Here is a 20,112-nt window from a genome sequence, read left to right on the forward strand (position 1 = left end):
GATGAACTAACAGATTTTATTGTAAGGCAGTATGGAAAGTTCACTAACATAATTTCAGATTCCACAACGCAACTAACCCCGAAGAAAGTGGCGGTGTCAGGTTTTGGTAATAGTATCAAAGAATAACCACAATTTTCTGAAAACGCCATCAAAAGGCTCCTCGTTTTTCCAACTACGTATCTGTGCAAGGCCAGATTTCTTTCAACTACTTCAACCAAAACATTTTGCAACCGACTGACTGCAGGAACAGATATGAGAACCCAGCTGTCTTCTGTTAAGTCAGACATTCAAAGAGGTTTGCAAAAATGTAAAACGATGCGCTCTTCTCACTAAATGTTTTTGTTTTGTAAAACAGTTTTCGTAAGTCTATTATTCATGTAGACATGTGATGGGTTTATTACAGATATTTTCTTTTTTTTTTTTTTAAGATTTTATTTATTTATTTGAGAGAGAGAGTGAGAGAGAGAGCACAAGAGGGGGGAGCAGGAGAGGGAGAAGCAGACTCCCTGCCGAGCAGGGAGCCCGATGCGGGACTCGATCCCAGGACTCCAGGATCATGACCTGAGCCGAAGGCAGTCGCTTAACCGACTGAGCCACCCAGGTGCCCCATTACAGATATTTTCAATAAATTAATACTTTGTAAATTTCTCAGTTTATTTCCTAATCTGGCAAATAGTGATAGATTGAAAAAAAAAAAAATCCCACAAAAAGAAAAGCTCCTTGAGGTCCTCGATAACTTGTCAGAGTATACAAAGGTCTTCATACCAAAGTGTGAAACCTACCACCACAGGAGATGAACACACAGGGAAAGATTTTATTTTGAGGTAGCAGATGTACAAATACGCTCCATATACTCCTCTGGCAACAATGGGTAGGTAACACTGAACAGATTAGGCCTAGACCAATCTGTACGAGCAAAGTGGTAACATGAAAAATAATGAAGTTTAGGGCTAAGACAACAGCAATGGACACAGAGGGAAAGAGATGAATTCAAAAGATGTTTCGGAGGGGGCGCCTGGGTGGCTCAGTCGGTTGGGCAGCTGCCTTCAGTTTAGGTCCTAGTCCTGAGGTCCTGGGATTGAGCCCAGCGTGGGGCTCCCTGCTCAGCAGGGAGTCTGCTTCTCTCTCTCCCTTTTCCTCCCCGCCAGCTCCTGCTCTCTCTCAAATAAATAAATAAATAAAATCTTAAAAAAATATAAAAAAAGATGTTTCGGGGCAGGAGAATTGACAGAATCCAGCAACCAACTTCAGAATCAGACAGAAAAAGTCCAGGCTGCTGGCTTGCATGGCTAACTTGCAACTGCCTGTCCATGTATCTGTCTTACAGATAGGCACTGAGTCTATTCCATAGAGAGATCTAGATACTCTATAGTGTGACGATCAGTTCTAACAACGGCTCTCGGACACCAACTGAGTGTCTTACAATTCAATTCTGACACTATCTCCCTGGAGTTAGTACAGACCCCAAAAGTGAAGGGCTCAGCCCCCCTTCAGACACCAGGCACAAGTCTTGAGTACCCCCCGAAACTACCAGCACTTCCGCTGGCAGACTATAAATTCGGGGGTTCCCACAACCGTCACCCTCCCCCAGGTTCAGTAATTCATTGGAACTACTCACCAAACTCAGGAAAGCACTATACTTGTAATCAGTTTTATTATAAAGGATACAACTCTGGAACAACTGAATTCGAGACTCACAGGCAAAGCATGGGGGAGGGGGGTTGTAGGGCATCCATGCCCTCTCTTCCTCAGTGAACTAAGGCACCCACCTGGAGTTGTTTTGGAATGTTGGTGAGGCTAGGGTCCAGAGCCAATGGCCAAGAAAGAATTCATGAGGCCTCTTTGGTGCAAAAAGGTGATTTTACTAAAGCACCAGGACAGGACCCTGTGGGCAGAAAGAGCTGTGGCACGGGGGTTGTGAGGAATGGCTGATTATACACTTGGGAGTTGGGGGCGGTAAGGACAAAAGGAGGTGAACAAAAGGACTTTCATATGCTCAAGGAGACTCTCAGGATGTTGGAGGGCTTGCCATTATCAAGATAAGGTTGTTTCTCCCTTGAGCAAAGCATTAACATTAAGACAGCTGGGAGTTTCCAGGAGGAAGGTTATATACTCTGCCTACCCCAAGTATTTGTCAATGGGCTGCAGGTTATAAGGAAATTTTATTTTATTTACACTCCCTTCTACCTTTGTTTCCCACATCACTATGGAGGGAAGGGTGATAGTAGGGCTCCAGGAAATTGAGTCTTTGGGTTTCTGGAAGTTAGGTTACTGCTAAGAATGCTTTTTCTTGCATATCACGAAGACATTGGTAAACTGAGGGAGACTCATGTCCTGCAAGACTGTGATTACTCTCTTAGATAACCATTTGTATTTTCCTTCCCTTAGTTTTGGGGAAGCCAGGAGTGCCTGAGGAATGTCCCACATATCCCATGGGGGAGGGGTGATTTGTGGGGTGTCAGCCTGTGCACTGTCCTCAGCTTGCCTTCTGCTCCCTCATCACACCCACCTACACTTCTAAATGTTCACCAAACCAGAAGATGTCCAAACCTCACCATTCTAGGATTTTTATATGGGCCTTCATCAGACATGTCTGATTAAATCACTGCCCATGTGATGAAACTCAATCTCCAGTCCCCCCTCCCCTTTGTGGGGATGGGACGGGCTAGAAGTCACTTCATTAGCATAAACTCAGGCAAGGTCTAAAGGGACTCATTTTGAATAACAAAAGACCCTCCTACCACTCAGGAAATTCCAAAGGTTTCAAGAGCTCTGTGTCAGGAACCCGGCATAAAAACTAAGTACACTTTTTTAAAATTATACTATAGAATACCTGACATAGTTATTGATATTAGTAGGTATTCAATAAATAACTGCTGTAGATAAAGGGTTAGAACTCAGAAGAAAAGACAGAACTCCAGGTATACACAGAAAACGGGATTTATTCGTGGTAGCTAAAAGTCTAAGAATGGAGATGACTGTCTTGAAGAGGGTAGAAATAACAGCTCTAGAGACAGCAACATAACAAGACAAGGAGCCCTCAAAGGAGAGCAAGAAGTCCTAGATGTAAGAGAGAGGAAAATACACAGAGCATAAGGCAGGGAAAACCGAAGTAGAAGAGTGTTTCTAAAGAAGAAATGCGTGGAGGGGCGCCCGGCTGGCTCGGTCAAAAGAGCATGCGACACTTGATCTTGGGGCTGTGAGCTCGAGCCCCATGTTGGGTGTGGAGATTATGTAAATAAATAAAACTTAAAAAAAAAAAAGTATGTCAAAAGTCAGAGGAAGGTCAAGAAACTCATGGACGGAAACTTGGGCACAGGATTCAACAATGGAGGGGTAGAGGCAGAAGCCTGCTCTGAAGAGTAATGGGAACGAAGTAAAGACACCCAACATAAAACTACTCTTCCAAGAAATGTGGCTGTCAGAGGATGGCATGAGACGCCAACAGGTGGACGGGGTACAGCATCAGGGGGAAGAACCTGAGCACCAGGTGAAGGATGGGGCAGACGAGGCAGAGAACAAGCTTAACTCAGATGGGAGGTTTGGGATTGACACCCTGCCCAGGCTGGCCTCACCTCCTTTCCACGTTCCTCCTAGAGGCCATGGTGGTCTTCTTCTCAAATGTGCTGTGCTCCTTCATGGCGTGGGCCCTGCTCCCATGCTGGGTCCTGGGCCTGGGAAACTTCTTTTCCCTTCCCTGATTAACTCCAGTGTGTAACTCAGACCCCAAGTACACGTCAGATCTTCCCTGGACTTTGGACTGGATTAGGTCTTCCTGAACCTTTCTTTATAGCACTTACAAAAGCTGGAAATCATTTATTTATGCGGGGTGGGGTTTTTTGGTTTTTTTGGGGGGGTATGTATGTCTGTCCCAACAAAAGATAAATAGCTTGAGGACAGGCAGCGGCCACTGGTGTCCTCCTTGCTCCCACCTGGCACCAGCAGTCAAGCAGGACTAGCTGTGAAGGAACAAGCGCAAGAGAATGGCACTAAGTCTCAGAGGAAACAGAAAAGAACAGCACCTAGAACCCAGGGAAGGGAAGGACACACCCACCTCTTCCTCCTCCCCTTATCGCAAGAAGCAAAGAGTAAGCGTGAGTCAGACAGATTTACAAGAGCTGCTGGGGAAGTGGGCAGCAGGCCCAAACGGGAGGCAGAATTACTCCTGAAAGTGAAGGTTCGGAAGCCTTGGGGGAAGCTTGAGGAAAAGGGCAGATCTGGTGAGGAAGGGAGAGAAAGCTGAGAAAGACTACTTAGCAGGTCACCGCTAAGTGGGGAAGGAAGTCCACAAGTTTGTTCGCTTCTCTTCAGCCAACTGTCAGCAGCACAAACACAGAAAACAGAGCACAAATAGTTGGGTTGGTCTAGCGATGGGGGTCTGCAGGGTAGAAATGACAGAAGGCCAACAGGACTAGGGAATCGCTGACGTGGAGTTCCCAGGTGCACAGAGAAGGAAATGAAACCAGGAGGAAATGAACAACCTGAGGTAAAGGGAAGAAGGACCAGGAACTAGAGTTTCTGGATGGAACTGTTGTAATCGGGAGCGTGTGAAATAAATTACAATACAGAAGCTTAAAAATACATGCAACGTATTTTTTGAGATATCATAAGCTCTTGCCACCTACTGTCATCAGTCTCTTAGAACAACAACAACAAAAAAGAAATCTCAAAAATAGGCCCATCCCATTCTGAAAAAGGTCAAGTTGCTATCTTTCCTGGAGTCTAATGAAAAAAAAAAAAAAAAGCAGAGGACTAAAGAAAGGATATCCCTTTCCAGCTCCAACTTTTCCATAGTAGATACATGTTTTTCCAGCAGTTCCAGATGAGCAGAAGTTAAAAAAGCCTCCAAGTACGAGCCAAGACAGAACACCAACACACCTTAGGCACTGAGAAAATCTGCAATTATAGAAGCAGCCAAACTGGTGACAATAATGCCCACAGTTCTAAATTTAACTTGATCTAACCAGATTACAGATGAGTCTCCCAAAGTTCATTCCATTCAGAGAAATCAGAGAATAGTAAAATATATTTAGTTCTAAAATGAGTGAGAAACAACACAAATTCTGCAGGCAGTACATTGACCATTTAAATTTAAAAAGCAAACTTTATTGAGAAGAATGCTCATATATACTTTTGGTTGCTTTGATGTCTTTGTATCGTTTTATTAAAGGCTTTTATTAAAGGCTATCATTTAAGAAGAAAAGGGGTCACCACCAGCCCCCTTCCATATGTTCATGGTTTATGATGAGTGTGTTGGGCATGTGTTTGCCTGCTCAGCACTCTCTTCTCCCAACTGATCCCATTTTCCCTCCTGTTAATTCCAGGAGTTTAGGTACCAACCTCACCAACTGGTACAAAAGATGGACCCAAAAGCCCAGGACAGCCAATGAGAGTCCTGCACTCCCCTGGCCAAGAGGACGGGCTCAGGCATGTGATCAAGCCAGGCCAATCAGAACCCTTGGACTTGACAGGTATGTGAGTCAACACATTTTCCTTTTTTCCTTAACACAGTCTGCAAAGAAAAAAATTCAGACAAATACAGTTATAAAGGACTACTGTAGCACTGAATTTTGTCTTCCTTCTACTACAATCCTTTCCTTCTCTTCCCTTCATTTTTCTGTTTTCCCTCCTCACCCAACTCCTTAGGATAATGGACTAGGTAAACTAGGCATTGAGTTTTTAGGACTGATATCACCATGAGGCAGAAAGTTAATCTAAGGGAATAAGATCCCAGGTAAATTAAGCTGTGGCTCAATTTCTTGGTATTTAGATATTAAAGTTGAGTCTTGTTTCAGGGGCTTGAACAGAACACACTTGAACAGACTTCAAACTTGTCCCCTACATGGACACACACTGTGAATATCTCTAGTATCATTTTTTTGCATGAGGCCACAATGTTACAGGTATGTGAAGGGAAATAACACCATGAAATTCTAGGACATTTGGAAGTACATTCCAAATCTCTTCCATCCCATTTTCCCTCAGCTAGAGATCTGAACTGGTTTAAAAGAGGTGAAAATGGCGTCCACATTTGCAAAATGGCCTTTCCAATAAAATCATGATTACCAGAATTAAATTGTGTACTTCTGTGTTTCTTCCAGTCCTTAATTTTCAATGTTATTACATGGAAAAAATAATGAAAAATTCACAACTTCCTCAGAAGAAATGTAAGAGACAAGGTAGTATTATAAAAAGAATACCGTGCTGAGAAGGAGGAGAACCGTCAATCACCATAACAGTTCCCACCTCAACTGGCTTAAACCAAAAGGAACAGGAACAGGAATGCAGGCAGCCCCAGAAACGAATGAAGAGAAGGTTCAAAGCTATCAGAGACTCGGGTAGTGTTCTCTCTTTCAGCTTCTCTCCAGATCCGTGCTTTATGCTCTCCATCTACAAACCACCTTTCTCTGTCCCCAGACACAACAGCAGAACGTAACTGCCTTGAAGTCCCAAGTGTTTACCCTATGGCCGTGGGCATGTGAGGCTCCAACCCCTCTGTCCTGGGCCCAATTTCAAATTTCCAGGAAACGAACACTCACTGGGCTAGCTTGGGTCAGGTCCCCAAACCTGGTTCAATCCTCTGTGTCTCCTATGGGGAAGAAGAAGTTGGCGGCGAGTGGATGTGTGGGTTAAAGGGCAGTTAAAGGCTTTGTGTGGGTCAGACACTCCAAACATTCCCATCACACAGTCCCAGCTTTGTACTTGTTTTTTTCATCATCAAAATAAGGTCTACCTTAGACTTTTGCTAGGATTCTAGAGCTTAGAAGAACTTAAGAGAATTAAAATTGAATTTAAGAGATTAGAGGGTAAGGAGCATTCACCACTGTTTTGGGAGTTCACATCAATAAGAAATACAAGCTAAAAATAAATTATACATTCGAGAAATAAAAACTGTCTTTTACAAATATGATGGTCTATGTGAAAAACCCAAGAGAAATGAAAAAAGCCATAGGGTCTTAGAGGGCTGAGATTCTGTCTTGGTTCAAGGCTGTGCCCAGATGTAGAGCGCATGCGCACGTTCACTGAACCACTGACCAAACTCAGAACTTCCCAAGTACTGTACTTTCAAATGGGTCACAGGCATGCTCAAGGCACTGCTGCCCTCAGGTTTGGGGGATGATACCTGCCATTAATGATAATTACCAGGAATAATGTCGTACTAATTGTATAGGACATTAAAAAGGTTGAGAAGCACTGAATAAATAACCAAAAGACTCTGGAACTAAGAGTTCTAGCAAGGTGGTTGGTTACCAAATAAATTTGTATAAGGCCAAGACGCATTTAATAAATGTTCAAACTCATTGGTAGTAGCAAAAAATCCAAGTTAAAACAAATAAAACTTAAGAAAAAGATTTTTCTTAAATGGTTTTACCCAGTCGTGGTGAGGGGAACATACGAGGGCAGCGGTGGGCTATTGAGGCTTGGAATCTATTCCAATATATTAAATGAAAAACACAGGCTACACGACTGTATGTACTGAGATTATAAACTGGCAAGGCAACGAAGATTGAATTCAGCCCTTGGGTATGCTCTGTTTGAATCCCAGTGTGTTTATAAAAAATTGTAGCCCACATAAAAATTGGGAGATTTCATATTGAATCCGTATTTCCAGACTTCCAGCTTCTCTTGAAGAACTAGAAGGTACAGTAACACCAACATGCATCCTCCCAGGGCCACGAATGAGTAGGCTGACTGGCCGCAGGTTGCCCCATCTATGGACCATCTTCAGTGCCCAGGTCCCTAGCATGCCCTCATGTCTCCCAGACTGAGAAGCTCACATACCCAACCTGCTGAGAAATTTGAGCAGGCTGACCTCTCACAGCGTATGAACGGTCATTATCCCCGGACAGTGAGATTCTAGGTCCACTTTTTTCTTCCTTATCTATATTTTCAAAAGTTTCCTTCAATAAACACATATTGCTTTTGGAGTGAGAAAAACACATGTTATTTTTTAAATTACCAAATCACAACTGCAGTATCACTTCATCTAATGAGACTAAAACAACTAAAGATAACAGATAATGACTGTGGTTTAAAACTAATTGAACTAAGGAAGTAATGTAAGGTTACAATTAGGGCAGTATTTCCCTCCCTTTGATACTAATTAAAACACCAGCTTGGACAGACAATAGCAGCATTTTACAGATTACATTTTCCTCAGAGTGAACAGCTCCTATAGACACTCATAAAACACCTATTTTAAGGATTCACTTCCCTATATTTAAAGTTTCTTTCACCAAGAAACATAAACAACCTTTATCAGAAATCTGTTATTCAGTTGACTTAATGCTTAAAAAGTTAAATAATTCCTGATCTTTATTTTACATTGTTTGGCTTGGTTTGGTCAATATTAAGAGTAGTCTTACAAGAACTTCAAAAAGTTTCTACCACCAATCACCATTCATCTCACCTCATCTCTGAAACCTCAGAGTATCTTCATGGTAAAGAAAAACTACAAGGCTAGGTAGAAACGTCAACATCCACAGATGACAGAAAGTAGAGCCAATTCAACATTTCTCTCTTGCTCTCCTACAAGGCACCCCCACTCTCATGACATCCAGAGTGATGTTTTCAGACAAAAGCAAATCATGGGACTCCCCTGCTTAAAACTTACCTTAGCTTCCTACTTCTACTGCTTGAATAAAATCCAAACCAGCCTGTCTCCTTTATTCCTCACCTGTCTCTCCAGTACTCACGGAACTTAGGTGACTCTGGTCGCAATCAGGTCCCTGAACACTAATCTACTCAACACGCCAACAAGCAAATGCTAAGCATCCAGGTCCTGGGGATAAAGGTCCTGGGGATAAAGCAGTGAGCAACACAGACAAAACTCCCTGCCCTCCTGAAGCTTACATTCTAGCAACCTCTCTACCACCTTCACTTGCTCCTCAATTTTTGTAATCAATTAAAGATTTTTAAAACAATTCTAGGGCGCCTGGGTGGCTTAGTTGGTTAAGCGACTGCCTTCGGCTCAGGTCATGAGTCCCGGGATCGAGTCCCGCATCGGGCTCCCTGCTCAGCGGGGCATCTGCTTCCCCCTCTGCCCTCTTCCCTCTCATGCTCTCTGTCTCTCATTCTCTCTCTCTCAAATAAATAAATAAAAATCTTTAAAAAAAAAATTCTAATGACTGTGTTGAAGGTATCTGGAAATAAGCAGTACTACCTATATAATAATTTTATTATCATTTACTGACTTTCTTTAATAGTAATTATTTATCATAAGCAAAGGAGAGAAGAGAAATAAAAGAGGGGACCTTTACTCAGTGAAACTTGGTATATACCAGGAAGGCCACTGATCGGTATTTTTAAAGCTTTCTCTCATACTCACCATACAGCTATACTAGCCTGTTATATGTCAGTGACCAAAAGGTGAATATTTCAATTCTGCCAGAATGGAGCAGTTGAATTTAAATAATTCCAGAAACTGAAAGATTACTTGTTTTCAAAATCTATTATCTTAAGTTTACAGCAGAAATGGATTTTTATAAAACACTGGATCCACAATGAACAGACTCTTATTATTATAGATAACATACAGGAATGGTGCGTGTGTTTATACAACGGCTTACAATACAAAACACTGCCCTTGCTAGAACAATATAACTGCTCAGGAAATTTGCCTCAAAGAAAAATAATTAGCCCTACATACATGCATGCACACAAAGACAAAACAAATGGATCCCACAGCAACTTGTTTCCAATGCTTTTATCATAAGAATCAGTGTCCTTCTTGGGGCACCTGAGCGGCTCAGTTGGTTGAGCGTTTGATTCTTGGTTTCAGCTCTAGGTCATGGTCTCAAGGTCCTGAGATGGAGCCTACGTCGGGCTCCCCGCTCAGCATGGAGTCTGCTTGGGATTCTCTCTCCCTCTTCCTCTGCCCCTCCACCCATGCATGCACATGCAAGCGTGCCCTCTCTCTCGCTCTCTCTCAAATAAGTAAATAAAATCTTTAAAGAATCAGTGTCCTCCTTAACTAGGTTGGTTAAAGCATGGGACTAAAAGCCACTTGGCTGCATTCATTTCCATGAGCTGTATCCATGTCTCGCAAATCCTTACCACCAGTCACCAGGCGGACTTGCAGGCAAGATGCAAGGATGAACAAGACCATCACTGACAAAAAAACAAGGCGAAATGCCCATTAAAGCAAGAGGATCAGGGGCGCCTGGGTGGCTCAGTCGTTAAGCATCTGCCTTCGGCTCAGGTCATGGTCCCAGGGTCCTGGGATCCAGCCCCACATCCGGCTCCCTACTCAGCAGGAAGCCTGCTTCTACCCACTCCCCCTGCTTGTGTTGCCTCTCTTGCTGTCTCTCTCTGTCAAATAAAATCTTAAAAAAAAAAAAAAAAAAGCAGGAGGATCAAAAGCACTGCCCTCCTGTATTAAGGAGAGGACGTTCAATTTTAACCACCAAGGATAAAAAACAACAACTACTGACCAACTGCTATGACCTTGTTAATTTCACAGTCTTATTCAGCTGAATCCAAAACTCCATGATACCCTTCAGTTCAAGTCCTGGCTCTACCACTCCACCAAGAGTGAAGGGTACTCAGTACACACACAACCTTGGTGGAGCCCCACACCATGCAACAGTGAGAATGGGTTTTAGCGACCAGCTTAAAACTGAGCTGTGACAGTCCTATCTCAGCAGAAGCAAACTCAGGCCAGAGAGCTTAAGCCCAAACAATGTCACCAATGCTCTCTCTGGGCAATAAGCTAGTAAGATAAGCAGCCAATTACTAATTCTACTAGAAAAAGGTCAAAAGAGCACTGATGAATTCAAATAGATTAACCTGTTTCAAATTCACCTTAGGAGGGCAACAAAATGTTAATGATATTGTACCATCACATTTATTAATAGAAGGTTTTGGGTTTTTTGTTTTTTGTTTTTAACAATCTCCCAATGGATCCGTGACATCTCTCTCCAGTGAGGTCTTCACATTCCTGCAGTGAGCTTCCACAGGCCACTTCAAATCTCCAAACTGGCCAATGTGGGAATGTTTGGACAGACTCCCAGCCGTCTCGCTCATCATACATCCACATGTAGTCCTTTCCAAGGCAAGGCCACACATTACAAGTGAGCCGCCTTTTCAAATTTCACTAGTCTTCTCTGGGACTCTAACCCTGCTTTTCATGCAGAGGCACTTTAGGAAAACCACCACACTGGAAAGGATAACAAGCTGCTTTGAGAGATGAATGCTAGACAGCAGACAAGGCTTATTTGTGAGCTAACTTACACAACTCACTTCTCAATGAGAGGGACTCAAATCTGTAAATTAATACACATCAGGGAACCTCTAGGTTACTCCAAAACTGAAATCAGGAATGTAAAAATGCCCTAATGCCTATAAATCGTGTCCAGGGAATGGGCAGTCCAGCCACATTGTAGCTGAAAATTTGGGCTCTGGAGGTACACAGCTGGGCAGCCACTTGCTGGTTAAGTTCCTTCACTGCTGGTACCTCAGTTTCCAAAGCATATTCACCTAAAAAAGGACAGTTTTATGAAGACTGAGTGAGTTAGTGTTTATCAAAGGGTGCAAAAGGACTTGCTAAATGTTAGCTATCGCTATTATTGGTGTACGAATTTTGACTTTCCAGATCACACTCCTGAACACATCACATTAACATCCCTTTCTTCTTCCTAAAAATAATAATAATTCACTAGGTTTGTCACTGGTTAAGTCATTCCAAAAAAAGGAAGGAGGGAAGAAAACAGAAATCTCAGCCAGGACTGTAAGGATGTAAATTGCTACAACCTTTCTAAATGGCAATATGTATCAAAAATCTTACACTTAGCATGAACTGTACTTTGATCCTGCAAATCCACTTCTAGAAACTTACTCTACAGAAATAAAAAAAATCTCACAAGTATACACAGATGTGTACATAGGAAAATACTCACTGCAGAGTTATAACAGTGGGGGAAAAGGAAACAAACTAATGTCTGATAAAAATTAATTGGTTAAATTATCACAGACATATAAAATGGAATCTTATTCAGTTATTAAACTATTATAACTGACAATATAGACATGGAAAGATTCATGGTAACATGTTAAGCCAAAAAAGAAGTTACAAAATAATCATGTATGGCAAGTCCCATATTTGTTGCCAAAAATTGTATACAAAAAGCCACATGCACACACAAAAGAGGGTTTGGAGAGATATGTACTGAAGTAGTGGATTTATGAGTATTTTATAGTTTTTACTTTTCTGTATTTCAATTTTTCTACCATAAAGATGCAATTCTTTAAAATACAAGGGATAGGGGCGCCTGGGTGGCTCAGTCGGTTGAGTGGCTGCCTTCGGCTCAGGTCATGATCCCGGGGTCCTGGGATCGAGCCCCGTGTCGGGCTCCCTGCTCAGTGGAGAGTCTGCTTCTCCCTCTCCCTCTGCCTGCCTCTCTGCCTACTTGTGCTCTCTCTCTCTCTCTCTCTCTCTGTCAAATAAATAAATAAAATCTTAAAAAAATAAAAAAATAAAAAATAAATAAAATACAAGGGATATGAACTGATAAGCAGTTTGGTTCTGAAATACACAATGAAGCTAAAAGTGGTGACAAGATTTATCTTTATTTAGAAAAAAACTTTTATTTACATAATACTTGATGGTCTATTAGATACGTTTAATGGTTAGTTATCCAATTAAAAATTATACATATTTAGGAGCGCCTGGGTGGCTCAGTCGTTAAGCATCTGCCTTCGGCTCAGGTCATGATCCCAGGGGTCCTATGATCAAGCCCCGCATCAGGCTCCCTTCTCCGTGGGAAGCCTGGTTCTCCCTCTCCCACTCCCCCTGCTTGTGTTCCCTCTCTCGCTGTCTCTCTCTCTCTGTCAAATAAATAAAAAAATCTTTAAAAAAAATTAAACATATTTAGTATCAAGAAATAGAGACTTTGGGTGATGGATTTCTACCATCAAGTGCAGCAGTACAAGAATTAAATGGGTTAGTTTTTGAGTTTGATATATCTTTATATACCCCAATTCCTTATCATCATAATTACCATTTATTGAATGAACATATCTCAAAAACTTATGTAAGCACTTTGAAGTATTTAAACTTAACCTACTATTATTATTCCCATTCAGCTGGAAAAACGGAGACATTGAAATGTTAAGGGACTAGATCAAAGTCACAGACTGTGGGGTCAAACCCAGTATCCTCTAGAAATTTTACTCCTAACTGTTCAGCACCCTCAACTATATAACAGAAACTGTTATTTATGGGGCCCTACATTGGATTCTGACAGAAAGGAATGAAGGTCATATTTTATTAGGATGAAAAATGAAACTGGAAAACATACCAATTTTCTGTATTTTTTTGTAAACCAATTTTTACAGCATTATCTGGGCTTATCATAGCTTAAAGAATGGTATTTTGAGATCGTGATAACATAGTAATTTACCACTACACTGTGACTTAAATTTACATTTTGAATCTCTAAGTAGTATTTTTTTTTTCTAAGCAGTATTTTGATAGGAGCCTTCTTTCCAGCTTAATCACCTTGAGCAGGCTATGCTTGGGAAAGGTTCTCTCTTTTTCAGAGCCAACCAAACTTACAGAAATGACCGGGCATAGTACATGTGGCTCCTAATTTATAAAATCAGTGACTAAGTAATAAGATTAATTTTACAAGAAAAGGTTTTAAAATGTGGCCTCATTGCCATGTTACTCACTTATAAATATTTAATGGAGTTCCTCCAGGCACTATTCTAGGCACTGGAGATAGAATGATGAGCCAAAATCTCTGCTCTTCTGAAACCTTTATTATAGGTGCATTATATATCTGAAGGTTATAGTCAGATTTTTATTAGCAGCCTACGGTATAAAACTTGGTCTGTTACTTAAAATATCTGCTGTCCATTTCAGGAGATGGTCTGAGGAGATGCTCCGCGAGAAGGAGGCACAGCGCCCGTGGTCCTCTAACTTGACTATCCCAGGAGAAATTCCTGGAGAACTTGTTTAAAAAACCGATTCCAGGGCCCCACCTCCAGGAGTCTGATTCTGAGGTGAGGTGACAAAAACCCTCTATTTTTATTTATTTATTTATTTTAAAGATTTTTATTTATTTATTTGACAGAGAGAAAGACAGGAGAGAGGGAACACAATCAGGGGGAGTGAGACAGGGAGAAGCAGGCTTCCCACGGAGCAGGGAGCCCTATGCGGGGCTTGATCCCAGGACCCTGGGATCATGACCTGAGCCAAAGGCAGAGGCTTAACCGACTGAGCCCCCCAGGTGCCCCAAAAACCCTCTATTTTTAACATGAACCTCACTTAATGCTGATCTAAGTGATCTGAGGTCCAAACTTTGAGAAACCCACCAGTAAGTGGAGCCATTCAGAATAAAATGATTATTCAGAAGAGAATAGCTCTGTGGCAGTGGAATTTGAACTGAGTAACATAAACCCAACCCTCCTGTAATTAGCTCTGTATAATTCACAAATCTAGCAAATTTAAAAAGATGAGTAAGAATGGAGCAATTTACCAGCACCTCCTCCTTTACGTCTTATGGGAGATTTGAATTTGCCTCAATCTAGGCATTTGGTGAAAAGATGAACCTGAGTTCTACCAACAGAAGAGACAACCATTAAGAAAAAGGAAATTTCTAGTCAACTGCAAAAAAAAAAAAATGCTAAAAGGGACAAACAGTTCACAGAACTAACTTGCTACCACTCATTTTATGCCCTATTTCACAATGCTTAGTATCTGAACAATCCACAGGGTTCCAAAGTACATCAAAAATTTGTTCATTTCCTCTCCTACTCAGGCAGAATAATAATAGAGTATTGTGAAGGTGCCATGTGCCTCAGCAATTTCAACAGATACATTCTTAGATAAAGAAATACCATTTAAAAAAAAAATCTATCAGAAATGCTCCTTAGTGGAGCTACTTCAATTAGTTTTAAATAGTTTTAATGCCACCACTAAATTAGTATCCCTCATTTCCAATTTAGATTACTTAAAAGTTCCTGGGTTCTTTACCAACCTCCTACAGAAAAAATTCCCTTCCATATTATAATTCTGTGCATTTTTAGTTATAATAAGCAAACACCCACCAGTACAATATAACTGTGTCATGTAAACTAGAAAAAAAATTTTAAGGAAAAACATAGCATTTTGTTCTCAGAGATAGACAGGTAGAAATCCTAACTTTAAGGGAGGGTTTTAAGTTTCTGCACCTTAAATCATCTAAAAATTAAGGTATCCAACAAACACATCCCTCCCATTTTAGAGGTTAAGAGTAGCACTTCACAAACCAGCTGGCCTGCTGGTCCTGGCCCCAGTTCCTAACCTCAGATCCTGTCCACTACCTAATCCATGAGATCTCTGAACCTGTTCTTCATGCGTTCAAAGGGATCAGTAACATTGCCTCTCCGTTAACGGAATTGAGGTTTTCCAGATGCATCTGTCTGTATGGTATGTTTTTATTATCTGTTCTTCTTATTGTACTTGCTTATATTATTTGTACGTTTGACCACGGAAATAGCAAGAGTAGGATCCAGGAGATAAGCACAAAGAAACACATCTGTCCGGAGTGCGCATATATTTAAAATTTCAGGCTGGTGCTGCCTCCAGAATAGCACTGATGATGACAAAGTTCTAAAGGAAACTTTGGTATTAAGAGGCTATCAAAAATCTCCATAGCCGCCCACTCAACAGAAAAAGACGCTAATTTATTTCTTCAAAAGCAAAGCCTTCTTTAGTCTGAATCACAACAAAAGATGCCCATAGGAAGTGTTATCTGCGAAGTTGTTTTCTAATCCAAAGGAAAACAGAAGTAAAGGAAGGTGCAACCCATTCCTCGTCAGTTTCCCTTTCCTGGGGATTCTGATTACATTTCCTCATTGAAGCAAGAAGAGACCGCAATTGTGCGCTGGGTCCACACCATGAGACCGCGTCTGTGCGTAAAAAGGGAAGGAGAAGCGGCAGACCCCGGGGACGCGCTCGCACCTAAAGGAAAGCCGCTCTCTGTTAAATACCATCAGAGTCAGCCCCGGCGGGACGAAACGGCATTGACTGCCCTTCACTGACAGGGATTCTGCAGGCACACGACAGAGAAAAAGAGATGAGCCGGGGACTCGAGGCCCGAGGGAGAGGCGGGCGGCGCGATGCCGCTCCCCGCGAGCTCCGGATCCCCGAGAGGCTGGCGGGGAGGCGAGGCTTGGCCAGCCCGCCACGCTCAGGCGGCCGAGGGCAGCGAGGTCAGCCCTGGAAGGGCCGACCGCCCCTACGCCCCCTGGGGAGGGAGGGACCCCCCTCGGCCAGCCAGGGCTGCGGACGCCCATTCAGCCCGAAGCCCGTCCAGCGGCCGCCACCCCCTCGGCCGGCCGCGGCGTCCCGGCCTCCCGACGCGGCTCAGTCGGTCAAGCGGCCGCCCCGCTGCCACCCCCGGGAGGATGGGGAAGGACGAGGCGCAGGGGTGGCCGGTGCCGCGCCTCCCGGGCGCGCGGCAAAGGCTGAAGGGCGGCCCGAGGGACGCGCGATGGCCCGGGGGACGGGCGCCCCGGGCGGCCATCGCGCCGACCCCCGCGCCGACCCCCGCCCCCCGCCGCCTCCCCGTCCTGGCCGCCGCCGTCCAGCCCGCCCCTCACCTCATCTCCAGGCGGGTCCGCGCTGCCGCTCCAGGGACAAATCAGTGCAGCTCACTCGCCGCGGGGAGGGACGCAGGAGCCGCAGCCCCGCACACCATCCCCGCCCGCCTGCCCGCCTGCCCGCCTGCCCGTGCGTCCCGGAGCCCGCTCGGGATTCTCCCTCGCGAGCCGCCGTACTACGGAGCAACCAAGCTGCGCTCCCTCCCCTCTCCTCCGCTCTTCTCTACCTCCTTCGCTCCCTCCCTCGCTCCCTCGCTCCCACCTATGTCCTCTTCTCCCTCCTCTGCCTCTCCCGCCCTCATCCACCCCTCCATCTCCGCCCACAGATGGGTGGGAACCAACTGTCGGCCAATCGGAAGAAGAGGCCCGCACCCCCTCACCGCCCCCTACCGCTACGCCCGCCCACCGCAGGAACGAGGGAGGGGGCAATTAAAAAAATGGAAAAGGACGGAGTGACAGCCAAATTAACCAATCAGCAAGCGCAAAGGGGGTGGGACGAGGACGGACTTTTCTCCCCACCCCCTTCCCAGAAGGCGTAACCAAAAGCTTCTGGTCTGAGATTTCCCTAACGGGGCTTATGGAGATTTTGTTCCATGGTTTTGGTGCATCTGTCCGTTGTCGTGCGAGGCACTAGTTAGGATGCACTCAGCTCCATTAGTTACAAAAGGTTTTAAAGGAGAGAACAACGTAGAGGCGAAAAAGACGCGGGTTACAGTCTAGGGACGGCGGTAGGGCAAACGGTTGGAATGAGGAAGGGTGTGGTCTTTAATAGAAATTTGCATAAAACGGAACCTATCCGGGAGACTACAATTTCGCCCATTTATTGGTAGCCCCTGGCGCGACGCTTCTCCTCCAGGCGGTGCATTCCGGGAGATGTAGTTCCGAGTTCGGTTGCTATGGCGTTCTCCACAGCCTCCGGTCCAGGAGTGACGAGCAGCCTGACCAATGGGAGCAGCGCTTGGGCCAGCGGGGGCGGGCCCTCTGCAAAAGGACTCCAAGGTGGCGGTGGGGAAGACGCAGGCCGTTGGGGCGGCTCGGAGGCAGGTGAGCTCCCAGACCCGGGTTCTGTGTCTTGGGAAGCGGGGCTTTGGGCTCTGGGCGCCTCGCGGAACCGTGCAACCCTAGGGTGAATGGTGGTTGGTGTTGCACCCCAACCCCAGACCCCCTCAGGCCCGGGCCTAGCTTAGCTGAGGGGCGGCAAGGACTTGACTGACGATTTCCTGGTCCTTACAGGTTTTGATTGTAGGTTTTAGCTCAGTTTGCATCTCCCTCTACATTTATAGAACCAAAAGTCGAAGTTCCCTTCCACTGAATCTCCCAGGTTGGATTTTTGTCCCCAGCTTTTGTTGTTGTTCCTGTAATCTGAGTTTCTTTTCTTCCGTACTCCTTCTCTGCCACCGCTTTTCCCCCCTTCACTTTCCTTTTTCGGTGAACAATTACCTAAAGCAGGGGTATTCTCATTTACATGATTATACGGCCAGGTTTGCCCTCTTAAGATAAACAGCGAGAAACTCTGGAGCTATGCGTGACAATCACCTCAGAATCATGTTGAAGTGCAGATGCTGAATTTGTAGGGCTGGGCGGAGCCCGAGACTCTGCATTTCTCACAACCTCCCGGTGACTGCTAGTCCACGTTCTGAGTAGCAGGGTGTTCTGCATCAGCTCTGCTCAATACAAATACAATGCGGGGCACTTAATTTTAAGTTTTCTGGTAGCCACATTAAAAAACATGAAAAGAGGGGCGCCTGGGTGGTTCAGTCGTTAAGCGTCTGCCTTCGGCTCAGGTCATGATCCCAGGGTCCTGGGATCGAGCCCCGCGTCGGGCTCCCTGCTCGGCAGGAAGCCTGCTTCTCCCTCTCCCACTCCCCCTGCTTGTGTTCCCTCTCTCGCTGTGTCTCTCACTGTCAAATAAATAAATAAAATCTTTAAAGGAAAAAAAAAAAAAGAAAAGAAACACGGGAAATAAATTTTCACAATGTTTCGTTTAACCCAATATATCCAAAATTTATCATTTCAACCCATCATCAAATACTTTAAAATTGAAATATTATAAGTTCGTTTATTTATTAGTTTTGTTTTTTTTTTTAAAGTAAGCTCTACACCCAACATGGAGCTTGAACTCACAATCCCGAGATCAAGAACCAACTGCTCTACAGACTGAGCCAGCTAGGCGCCCCAGTTCTTTTTTTTTTTTTTTTTTTTTTTTCTTATAGCGTCTTTGAAATCGAGTGTGTGTTTTACCTTGACAACACGTCTCAGTTATATCTAGACCCAGTTCAAATGTTCCTTAGCCACCTGTGGACTAGTCGCTGCTGTTACTGGCCAGTGCAGGTCCAGATGATCTCGGTGCCCCCTGCAGAAATTAAAAGGTGTTAAAGCTCGAACAAGTTGCATGTGATCAAACCCTTTGCTGCTCTGTGAGATGGGCCTGGGAATTAGTTTAGAGAGGTTCTCTGCCCAGCTGGCGGAAATAATAGCAAAAATATCCAACACTTACTGAACGGTTATTTTGTGCTGGGTACTTGTACTGAGTGCTTTGCTTGTATTGCTTCATCTTTACAACAACGCTTGGAGGTAACTACTATTATATTTTGTAGATATGGAATCTAAGGTCTAGAAGGTTAAAATTTAGTAGCCTAAAGCCATACAGCCAGTAAGTAGGAGAACCAGGATTCAAACTCAGGTCAGTTTTGACTTCTAAATCCTGTCAACCACTGCAGTTGTATGATTATTATTTTTTAATCAATAATTTCACTTCATTGATGCCTCTGCTCCAGTTTATGGCAGATGAAATGTTCTGACTTGAAACAGAGAGGGTTTCCTCAAGGTCAATTTGCCTATCAGTTGGAGTGACATATTTTGGTAGTATTATAAATATTCCATGCTATATATATATTTTTTAAAATAAGCTCTAGCCCTAGATAGGGCGTGAATTCAGGACCCCAAGATCAAGAGTCTCATGCTCTAGGGGCACCTGGGGGGCTCAGCTGGTTGAGTGTCCGACTCTTGATTTTGGCTCGGGTTGTGGTCTCAGAAGGGTGGGATGGAGCCTCGCGTTGGGCTCTGCGCTCAGCACAGTGTCAGCTTGTCCCTCTCCCCCTGCTCCTGCTCTCTATCTAGATCTAAAATAAGTAAATAAAGTCTTAAAAAAAAAAAAATTTTGCATGCTCTACTGACGGAGCCATCTCTATGCTGTATTATAAATCTTTCTTTAAAAAAAAAATTTTTTTTTAATTTATTTGAGAGAGCAAGCACACAGGTAGAAGCAGAAGAAGAGGGACAAGCGGACTCTGCACTGAGCTCGGAGCCCAACTTGGAGCTCCATCTCACGACCCCAAGATCATGACCTGAGCTGAAACCAAGAGTTGGAGGCTTAACCGACTGAGCCACCCACGTGCTGTATTATAAATAATAAAAGATATTAATTCCCCAGTACTATATCCTGGGCAGTAATGTGTCTTGATGCATTTGTGTACCTCCCTGAAGAAAGAGGAATAGGAAAGCTTGGAAATTCTTAAAATATTT

The 20,112-nt window shown here is 43.9% G+C and overlaps 2 protein-coding genes across 10 annotated transcripts in view; one reads left to right on the top strand and one right to left on the bottom strand.

Moving 5' to 3' along the window:
- Positions 1–16,827, bottom strand: part of ITSN1 (intersectin 1) — a 214,063-nt gene extending 197,236 nt beyond the window's left edge. For 2 of the 5 annotated variants that reach the window (XM_064579188.1, XM_064579187.1), the window contains exon 1: positions 16,588–16,826. The gene's annotated coding sequence lies outside the window, so the exon portion shown is untranslated. Of the gene's footprint in view, positions 1–16,587 lie in introns of all 5 variants that reach the window. The other 3 variants (XM_064579203.1, XM_045902508.3, XM_064579196.1) reach the window with 2 other exon arrangements.
- A 649-nt stretch (positions 16,828–17,476) lies between these two features.
- Positions 17,477–20,112, top strand: part of CRYZL1 (crystallin zeta like 1) — a 37,925-nt gene continuing 35,289 nt past the window's right edge. For 2 of the 5 annotated variants that reach the window (XM_064579229.1, XM_064579230.1), the window contains exon 1: positions 17,477–17,631. In XM_064579229.1, coding sequence (XP_064435299.1) covers positions 17,533–17,631 — 99 coding nt within the window. In that variant the 5' untranslated portion in view covers positions 17,477–17,532. The remainder of the gene's footprint in view (positions 17,632–20,112) is intronic. The other 3 variants (XM_045902521.3, XM_064579237.1, XM_064579231.1) reach the window with 3 other exon arrangements.

Source organism: Mirounga angustirostris, unplaced genomic scaffold (assembly GCF_029215605.1).
Source record: "Mirounga angustirostris isolate CCGP_5_RB_7025 unplaced genomic scaffold, mMirAng1.0.hap1 SCAF_1, whole genome shotgun sequence".
Lineage (NCBI taxonomy): Eukaryota > Metazoa > Chordata > Mammalia > Carnivora > Phocidae > Mirounga > Mirounga angustirostris.